The sequence below is a fragment of the Coregonus lavaretus genome (genome assembly GCF_964263955.1).
Source record: "Coregonus lavaretus genome assembly, contig: HAP1_SCAFFOLD_4831, whole genome shotgun sequence".
Taxonomy (NCBI): Eukaryota; Metazoa; Chordata; class Actinopteri; order Salmoniformes; family Salmonidae; genus Coregonus; species Coregonus lavaretus.
In genome coordinates this window covers 35,161-46,122 of record NW_028158914.1, presented here as the reverse complement: position 1 = coordinate 46,122, position 10,962 = coordinate 35,161, and the positions used below count along the sequence as shown (strand labels likewise).

The following is a 10,962-nucleotide window of genomic DNA, read 5'->3' as shown; positions in this document are numbered from 1 at the left end:
AATGATCTACAGAATTAAAATACCACACAAGGGCAGGGGTCATTACTGCATTTAAACACACAGAGCTAGATGTGACTCAACACTCATCTACACACAACCCCAGCCCTGGACAATGCTGCCAGATACAACCTCAGCCCTGGACAATGCTGCCAGATACAACCTCAGCCCTGGACAATGCTGCCAGATAAAACCTCAGCCCTGGACAATGCTGCCAGATACAGATTATGTCATACAAGGCACAGGGATTATATTTCAGGGTCAGTGCTGGGTGAATAACCACTAAAATATACATCACCACCACTAATCTACTAATCTGATGATAGATGCATATGCACAATATCCACAATTTCTATGGTTCGATGGTAGACTTGTTTACGATTACAAAGGCTTCTTTAAAGTGGTATTATAGACATTATTAATCCACTTATGATTGCAGAGTACTGCATCCTACTCATTTCACCTCTAAAACCTTAATGACAACGCTGTTGGGGCGTGCTGATGACTTAGGCTGAAGGTGACTTAACGTTCTCTGACAGACTAGCCTGTTTTAGTTGACTTGAGTAGTGGTCACACATCACATTACTAACCTGCAGTCACATCACTAACCTGCATTACATCACATCACTAACCTGCATCACATCACATCACTAACCTGTAGTCACATCACATCACTAACCTGTAGTCACATCACATCACTAACCTGCAGTCACATCACTAACCTGCAGTCACATCACATCACTAACCTGTAGTTACATCACATCACTAACCTGCAGTCACATCACTAACCTGCAGTCACATCACATCACTAACCTGCAGTCACATCACTAACCTGTAGTCACATCACATCACTAACCTGCAGTCACATCACATCACTAACCTGCAGTCACATCACTAACCTGCAGTCACATCACATCACTAACCTGCATTACATCACATCACTAACCTGTAGTCACATCACATCACTAACCTGCAGTCACATCACTAACCTGCAGTCACATCACATCACTAACCTGCATTACATCACATCACTAACCTGTAGTCACATCACATCACATCACTAACCTGTAGTCACATCACTAACCTGCATTGCATCACATCACATCACTAACCTGTAGTCACATCACATCACATCACTAACCTGCAGTCACATCACATCACATCACATCACTAACCTGTAGTCACATCACATCACATCACTAACCCGCAGTCTGTTGGGGAGTTTCACCCTCCCTGGAACCTGATGGTGTTTGACTGAAACACACTCGCATGCAAGAGCCTTGCAAAAAGTGAGACCTATGTGAATAGATAGCCTTGCAAAAATATGGCGAGGGCTCTCTCATTCACTCAGTCCTGCAGCAATCCATCTCTCCATTTAACTGGTTGTTAATGGTCCTTTTAGTTACATCCTCTCAGTGAAGCTAATGGACTGTGAGAAAGAGCCTGAGAGAGAGAGAAACAGAGAGAGAGAAACAGGGAGAAAGAGAGCGAGAAAGAGAGAAAGGGAGAAAGAAAGAGAGAGAAAGAAAGGGAGAAAGCTTACTGCTTTGTTATCTGACTGTCTGTCTGTCTCGGTCTGTCTGGTTCTGTCTGTCTGGCTCTGTCTGTCTGTCTCTCGATCTCTGTCTGGCTCTGTCTGTCTCTCTGTCTCGGTCTGTCTGTCTGTCTGTGTCTCTGTCTGTCTGTCTGTCTCGGTCTCTGTCTGTCTGTCTGTCTCGGTCTCTGTCTGTCTGTCTGTCTGTCTGTCTCGGTCTCTGTCTGTCTCTCTGTCTCGGTCTCTCTGTCTCGGTCTGTCTCGGTCTCTCTGTCTCGGTCTGTCTCGGTCTGTCTGTCTGTGTCTCTCTGTCTGTCTGTGTCTCTCTGTCTGTCTGTGTCTCTCTGTCTGTCTGTGTCTCTCTGTCTGTCTGTCTGTGTCTCTCTGTCTGTCTGTCTGTCTGTGTCTCTCTGTCTGTCTGTCTGTGTCTCTCTGTCTGTCTGTGTCTCTCTGTCTGTCTGTGTCTCTCTGTCTGTCTGTGTCTCTCTGTCTGTCTGTCTGTCGGTCTCTCTCTGTCTGTCTGTCTGTCGGTCTCTCTCTGTCTGTCTGTCGGTCTCTGTCTGTCTGTCTGTCTGTCTGTCTGTCTGTCTGTCGGTCTCTGTCTGTCTGTCTGTCTGTCGGTCTCTGTCTGTCTGTCTGTCGGTCTCTGTCTGTCTGTCTGTCGGTCTCTGTCTGTCTGTCTCGATCTCTGTCTGTATGTCTGGCTCTGTCTGTCTCTCTGTCTCGCTCTGTCTGTCTTTCTCTCTGTCTGTCTCGGTCTGTCTGTCTGACTCTTTCTGTCTCTCTGTCTCGGTCTCTGTCTGTCTGTCTGTCTGTCTCGGTGTCTGTCTGTCTGTCTCTCTGTCTCGGTCTCTGTCTGTCTGGCTCTGTCTGTCTGTCTGTCTGTCTGTCTGTCTGTCTGTCTCGGTCTCTCTCAATCTCTGTCTGTCTGTCTCAATCTCTGTCTGTCTGTCTGTCTGTCTCAATCTCTGTCTGTCTGTCTCAATCTCTGTCTGTCTCAATCTCTGTCTGTCTGTCAAAATCTCTGTCTGTCTGTCTGTCTCGGTCTCTGTCTGTCTCGGTCTCTGTCTGTCTCGGTCTCTGTCTGTCTGTCTGTCTGTCTCGGTCTCTGTCTGTCTGTCTGTCTGTCTGTCTCGGTCTCTGTCTGTCTGTCTGTCTGTCTCGATCTCTGTCTGTCTGTCTGTCTGTCTGTCTCGGTCTCTGTCTGTCTGTCTGTCTCGGTCTCTGTCTGTCTGTCTGTCTGTCTCGGTCTCTGTCTGGCTCTGTCTGTCTCTCTGTCTCGCTCTGTCTGTCTCTCTCTCTCTGTCTGGCTCTGTCTGTCTGTCTGTCTCGGTCTCTGTCTGTCTCGGTCTCTGTCTGTCTCGGTCTCTGTCTGTCTCGGTCTCTGTCTGTCTCGGTCTCTGTCTGTCTCGGTCTCTGTCTGTCTGTCTCGGTCTCTGTCTGTCTGTCTGTCTGTCTGTCTCGGTCTGTCTGTCTGTCTGGGTCTCTGTCTGTCTGTCTGTCTGGGTCTCTGTCTGTCTGTCTGTCTGTCTATCTGGGTCTCTGTCTGTCTCGATCTCTGTCTGGCTCTGTCTGTTTCGATCTCTGTCTGTCTCGGTCTCTGTCTGTCTGTCTGTCTGTCTGTCTGGCTCTGTCTGTCTGTCTGTCTGTCTCGGTCTCGGTCTGTCTGTCTGTCTCGGTCTCTGTCTGTCTGTCTGTCTGTCTGTCGGTCTCGGTCTCTGTCTGTCTCGGTCTCTGTCTGTCTCGGTCTCTGTCTGTCTCGGTCTCTGTCTGTCTCGGTCTCTGTCTGTCTGTCTGTCTCTGTCTGTCTAGAAAGCATTTGCCTTTCTTTTTCTTTGACATTATTCTAGTAGATGTGTTAGCTTCCATTTCTCAGCTTCTACTGCAGCTGTTATCTCTTTATCCTTAATTTCTCTCTATAACCATCCACACACACACACACACACACACACACACACACACACACACACACACACACACACACACACACACACACACACACACACACACACACACACACACACACACACACACACACTCCAAAGCACTGATAGGAACAAACACTACACGAAGTCCCTAGGTGTGCACTTAAGCAAGTGTGTGGGCGTGTGTGTGAGCCAGACAGCCATGTGGTTGTCTCATTAACAGAGTGTGATGTTGTGTACACACACACTCACACACTGATCCAGCGACCAGATAGTACCCCTCTGCTTGCTGCGGAGAATTCCTCAAAGTGACTCACTCACCCTCTGACCCAAGGCAAATGGATGAGTCCTCATGGCATTACTAGAAAGCTTTATGTATTAGAAAGCTATATCCATTGTATTGACATCAGCCGCATGTATAGTGAGCCAACATGCATGACCTTGCTATATTCTTGGCATATCTGAGAAGGTTGTATTACTGGCCTTCTATAGACCTGTACTGATTTGTATTAATCTGGAGGCTAGAGAACCTTACATCAGGGTAAGGCTCACATCAGGGATGCAAGTCCAGTGGAGCTACCACTGCTATGTCAGATAGATAAAGGAGCTCAGTTAGCCTAACCCAACCCAACCTAATCCAACCCAACCAAACCCAACCCAACCCAACCCAACCCAACCCAACCCAACCCAACCTAACCAAACCAAACCACCTAACCCAACCTATCCTATCCTATCCTAACTTAACCAAACACAACCTAACCCAACCTAATGTAGTGGAAGAATGAGAGAAGGTGATACTTGTGATTAGCGACTGGCTGGCGTTGGAGCACAGCGTGACCACTCAATCACGATTTATGACATTGTTTGGAAGGAAGACCATCTGAGGGCTATCACAGGAATCAAACACGCCTTATCTGTGTCAATTTCTCATCGATTTCCTGGGGTCACTGACACATCACATCACCTAACCCTATCCAACCCAACCCAAACTACACTAGCCAAACCTAACCTAATCTAACCCAACCTAACCCAACCCAACCTAACCTTTTCCAACCTTGACTGTGATGAATAGTGAAAAGACCTGCTCTCTCATTCAGCAGCACAGCTGCGGTCTGTGATGCAATGTTTACATGTGTAGATTGATTTGAAAGAGAGGATGGAAGAATGGAATCTTCTCTGATATAGAGGCTTCTATAAAATCGACTTTTAGAATGTCTCATATTAGCATAACAATGCTAAGTAAGGATATGTTGATAGTGTTCAATCATCTCTAAGAGTGAGTCCCAAATCGCACCCTAATTCTTATATGGAGCACTACTTTTGACCAGAGCCCTATGGGCCCCTGGTGAAAAGTAGTGCACTATGAAGGGAATAGGGTGCCATTTGAGACACAGCCTAAGTAACTACACTGGGGTGAAAAAGTATTTAGTCAGCCACCAATTGTGCAAGTTCTCCCACTTAAAAAGATGAGAGAGGCCTGTAATTTTCATCATAGGTACACGTCAACTATGACAGACAAATTGAGAAAAAAAAATCCAGAAAATCACATTGTAGGATTTTTAATGAATTTATTAGCAAATTATGGTGGAAAATAAGTATTTGGTCACCTACAAACAAGCAAGATTTCTGGCTCTCACAGACCTGTAACTTCTTTAAGAGGCTCCTCTGTCCTCCACTCGTTACCTGTATTAATGGCACCTGTTTGAACTTGTTATCAGTATAAAAGACACCTGTCCACAACCTCAAAACAGTCACACTCCAAACTCCACTATGGCCAAGACCAAAGAGCTGTCAAAGGACACCAGAAACAAAATTGTAGACCTGCACCAGGCTGGGAAAACTGAATATGCAATAGGTAAGCAGCTTGGTTTGAAGAAATCAACTGTGGGAGCAATTATTAGGAAATGGAAGACATACAAGACCACTGATAATCTCCCTCGATCTGGGGCTCCACGCAAGATCTCACCCCGTGGGGTCAAAATGATCACAAGAACGGTGAGCAAAAATCCCAGAACCACACGGGGGGACCTAGTGAATGACCTGCAGAGAGCTGGGACCAAAGTAACAAAGCCTACCATCAGTAACACACTACGCCGCCAGGGACTCAAATCCTGCAGTGCCAGACGTGTCCCCCTGCTTAAGCCAGTACATGTCCAGGCCCGTCTGAAGTTTGCTAGAGTGCATTTGGATGATCCAGAAGAGGATTGGGAGAATGTCATATGGTCAGATGAAACCAAAATAGAACTTTTTGGTAAAAACTCAACTCGTCGTGTTTGGAGGACAAAGAATGCTGAGTTGCATCCAATGAACACCATACCTACTGTGAAGCATGGGGGTGGAAACATCATGCTTTGGGGCTGTTTTTCTGCAAAGGGACCAGGACGACTGATCCGTGTAAAGGAAAGAATGAATGGGGCCATGTATCGTGAGATTTTGAGTGAAAACCTCCTTCCATCAGCAAGGGCATTGAAGATGAAACGTGGCTGGGTCTTTCAGCATGACAATGATCCCAAACACACCGCCCGGGCAACGAAGGAGTGGCTTCGTAAGAAGCATTTCAAGGTCCTGGAGTGGCCTAGCCAGTCTCCAGATCTCAACCCCATAGAAAATCTTTGGAGGGAGTTGAAAGTCCGTGTTGCCCAGCGACAGCCCCAAAACATCACTGCTCTAGAGGAGATCTGCATGGAGGAATGGGCCAAAATACCAGCAACAGTGTGTGAAAACCTTGTGAAGACTTAGAGAAAACGTTTGACCTGTGTCATTGCCAACAAAGGGTATATAACAAAGTATTGAGAAACTTTTGTTATTGACCAAATACTTATTTTCCACCATAATTTGCAAATAAATTCATTAAAAATCCTACAATGTGATTTTCTGGATTTTTTTTTCTCATTTTGTCTGTCATAGTTGACGTGTACCTATGATGAAAATTACAGGCCTCTCTCATCTTTTTAAGCGGGAGAACTTGCACAATTGGTAGCTGACTAAATACTTTTTTCCCCACTGTATACTGTTGTGTCAGTGGGAAGTACTAAGGCTGTTCTGTTAACGATGGCTGTAAACCATTTACTATTCACAATCAGGTGACTCCTGCCAGTATTGAGTTCAATTGAAGGGAAGGAAACCTGGCATGGGGTTGTGTAATCGTGTTCACGCTGTGGAGTGAATCAGAATTAGTCATTTGTGCTGGTTAAATAGCTGCATAATGAACAAAGCTGAGAAAAAAGTGCACTGTTAAAAAAAATGTCAGAGACAGAGATGATCCAGAGACAGAGATGATCCAGAGACAGAGATGATCCAGAGACAGAGATGATCCAGAGGTAGAGATGATCCAGAGACAGAGATGATCCAGAGACAGAGATGATCCAGAGACAGAGATGATCCAGAGGTAGAGTGCACTGAGCTCTTTAGATACCTCTTCTGTCCCACTACTGCATGTTCATAATGCTGCAATATCCAGCCATCTTCTTGATTTATTCTGGACTAGCTTTATGCACCTGTGACAACAACATGACCGCAGGACAGGTGCAACCCCCATAGTCCATTCAGCACCACAGACAGCGTCAGCTGACACGACTGTCCCTTCAGTACCAACTCCTAGCTAACATACCATACTTTAAATCGCTGTCTGTTCAGCACCATGGACAGCGGCAACTGACGCGACAAAATAATTGCAACCCCAAACGTATCTAGTTCAGCGCCATGGACAGCACCAAACTGCACGACGGCATTCAACACCATTGACAGCGGTAAGTGACACGGCTGTCATTTCAGCTCCATGGACAGAGCCAAGTGTTACGGCCGTCCATTCAGCGCTACCTGTCTGCCGCCTTACATCTGACAGGTCCCTGGACAGCTCCTAACCAGCATTGGCGATTATGACAGGAGTGGGCAAGCATTGAGGCTATCTAATTCCTAAAACTTTTTCCAGGGGCAGTAGTCTATGGAACATTAAACATTAAAACCTAACACCTGCATTGAACCATGCATGAAGACACTGATATTAAAAAGTAAGTATATTTTCTGGGTGATTTTAAATATTGACTGGCTTTCATCAAGCTGCCCACTCAAGAAAAAGCTTCAAACTGTAAATCAGTGCCTGCAACCTGGTTCAGGTTATCAGTCAACCTACCAGGGTAGTTACAAACAGCACAGGAATTAAAATCATTCACATGTATTGATCACATCTTTACTAATGCTGCAGAAATTTGCTTGAAAGCAGTATCCAGATCCATCAGACGTAGTGATCACAATATAGTAGCCATATCTAGGAAAACCACAGGTCCAAAGGCTGGGCCTATTGTAGTGAATGAGGTCATACAATACGTTTTGTAGTGATTCCTATGTTGTTAATGTAAAGATTATTTTTTGGTCTGTGGTGTATAAATGAGGAACAACCAGACGCTGCACTTGACACATTTATGAAATTGCTTATTCCAGTTACTAATAAGCATGCACACATTACGAAAATGACTGTAAAAACTGTTAAATCCCTGTGGATTGATGAGGAATTGAAAAATTGTATGGTTGAGAGGGATGAGGCAAAATGAATGGCAAATAAGTCTGGCTGCACAACCGATTGGCAAATGTACTGCAAATTGAGAAATAATGTGACTAAACTGAATAAAAAGGAGAAGAAACTATACTATGAAACAATGATAAATGACATAAAGAATGATAGTTAAAAGCTCTGGAGCCCCTTAAATGAAACTTTGGGCAAAAAGGCAAACTCAGCTCCATCATTCATTGAATCAGATGTCTGATTCATCACAAAACCCTCTGATATTGCCAATGACTTTAATGATTTCTTCATTGGCAAGATTAGCAAACTTAGGCATGACATGCCAGCAACAAATGCTGACACTACACATCCAAGTATAACTGATCAAATTATGAAAGACAAGCATTGTAATTTTGAATTCTGTAAAGTGAGTGTGGAAGAGGTGAAAACATTATTGTTGTCCATCAACAATGACAAGCCACCGGGGTCTGACAACTTGGATGGAAAATTACTGAGGGTAATAGCGGACGATATTGCCACTCCTATTTCCCATATCTTAAATTTAAGCCTACTAGAAAGTGTGTGCCCTCAGGCCTGGAGGGAAGCAAAAGTCATTCCGCTTCCTAAGAATAGTTAAGTCCCCTTTACTGGCTCAAATAGCCGACCAATCAGCCTGTTACCAACGCTTAATAAACTTTTGGAAAAAATTGTGTTTGACCAGATACAATGCTATTTTACAGTAAACAAATTGACAACAGACTTTCAGCATGCTTATAGGGAAGGACATTCAACAAGCACAGCACTTACACAAATGACTGAAGATTGGCTGAGAGAAATTGATGCTAAAAAGATTGTGGGATCTGTTTTGTTAGACTTCAGTGCAGCTTTTGACATTATCGACCATAGTCTGCTGCTGGAAAAACGTATGTCATGGCTTTACACCCCCTGCTATATTGTGGATAAAGAGTTACCTGTCTAACAGAACACAGAGGGTGTTCTTTAATGGAAGCCTCTCCAACATAATCCAGGTAGAATCAGGAATTCCCCAGGGCAGCTGTCTAGGCCCCTTACTTTTTTTCTATCTTTACTAATGACATGCCACTGGCTTTGAGTAAAGCCAGTGTGTCTATGTATGCGGATGGCTCAACACTATACAAGTCAGCTACTACAGCGACTGAAATGACTGCAACACTTAACAAAGAGCTGCAGTTAGTTTCAGAATGGGTGGCAAGGAATAAGTTAGTTCTAAATATTTCAAAACTAAAAGCATTGTATTTGGGACAAATCATTCACTAAACCCTAAACCTCAACTACATCTTGTAATGAATAATGTGGAAATTGAGCAAGTTGAGGTGACTAAACTGCTTGGAGTAACCCTGGATTGTAAACTGTCATGGTCAAAACATGTTGATACAACAGTAGCTAAGTTGGGGAGAAGTCTGTCCATAATAAAGTGTTGCTCTGCCTTCTTAACACCACTATCAACAAGGCAGGTCATACAGGCCCTAGTTTTGTCGCACCTGGACTACTGTTCAGTCGTATGGTCAGGTGCCACAAAGAGGGACAGGACGGCTGGCCCTTAAATGTACACGGAGAGCTAACATTAAAGATATGCATGTCAATCTATCATGGCTCAAAGTGGAGGAGAGATTGACTTCATCACTACTTGTTTTGTGTTGACAAGCTGAATGCACCGAGCTGTCTGTTTAAACTACTAGCACACAGCTCTGACACCCATGCATACCCCACAAGACATGCCACCAGAGGTCTCTTCACAATCCCCAAGTCCAGAACAGACTATGGGAGGCGCACAGTACTACATAGAGCCATGACTACATGGAACTCTATTCCACATCAGGTAACTGACGCAAGCAGTAATATTTGATTTAAAAAACAGATAAAAATACACTTTAAGGAACAGCGGGGACTGTGAAGAGACACACACACACAGGGACAGACACACGCATACACACGCGGGCGCTAGTGGTGTGACAGTGTTATATGATGTACTGTTTTATATTTTGTTTTATGTGTAATATAAGTGTCTTAGTGTGTTTGGACCCCAGGAAGAGTAGCTGCTGCCTTGGCAGGAACTAATGGGGATCCCTAATAAAATACGTAATATTACAATATATTTATTAACTTTTGATCACTTTACCTGGCCAGATAAGAAGCAAAACATCATATTCTGTTAATGTGTAGGCCTACAGCTAACCTAAAAGGCTATACACAAACCTTGTAGGAGAAAGGTTTAGGCCTACTTCCAAGACATTACTCAAAACAAGCTGCCTAGGTCCTAGTGGCAGTCATCACTTACCCGAGGCCCCCTGCATCCAGCCGCAGATCTTATAGACGGTGGTGGTGGAGAACAGGAAGAAGAGAGTGAAGGAAGCGATGCAAGCCATCACCAGCATCATGGACATCCCAACGAAGAACGACGCCGCCTTGAACGCAGTGGAAGGGATCTGAGCGAACTCTGTGAAGGTCCCTGTGCAGTCGAGCTCTCTCTGGATCCCGTCGCCGGTGCAGAAGTGGAAGAGGCCGAAATAGCCGGCCTGAGGGGTGTCCACGCCGTCTCCGATCCAATAGGGCTGGCTGAAGATCACCACGTTCAAGATGGCGAACAGGATGGTGAATATGGCCCACAGGAGTCCGATGGCACGGGAGTTGCGGACGTAGTTATGCTGGTATAGTTTAATGTCATCGGACGACATGGATGGGAGCATCGAGGCGGCCGATCCGGGTATCATTATAGCACAGTTTGTGTTGTATCCCAGTCCTGGTATTATGATGTGGCCTAGATATGCCTATTCAATTAGGTAGACAAGCAACGGGGGGCACTGACTAATTAAATAGTTAAGAAATGCAGGAGTCAGTAGATATTTCTGCTGTAGAAAAGCACCCAACAGTAGGCCTAGTCTAGATTCATTTAATCACATCAAAGGCAACATCTGGCCAGCATATTCAACTCATGACGTCGCATCCCGATGCTGGTGCATAAACTG

The 10,962-nt window shown here is 44.9% G+C and overlaps 1 protein-coding gene across 1 annotated transcript; it reads right to left on the bottom strand.

Annotated features, from left to right (window-relative positions):
- Positions 1–10,274: 10,274 nt before the first annotated feature.
- On the bottom strand, positions 10,275–10,707 carry LOC311123477 (LHFPL tetraspan subfamily member 3 protein-like; the record flags this gene model as incomplete). The annotated part of the gene is made up of 1 exon (XM_084197740.1): positions 10,275–10,707. A coding segment is annotated over one exon (433 nt), but the record flags the coding sequence as incomplete, so codon positions are not given.
- Between the last annotated feature and the right edge of the window lie 255 nt (positions 10,708–10,962).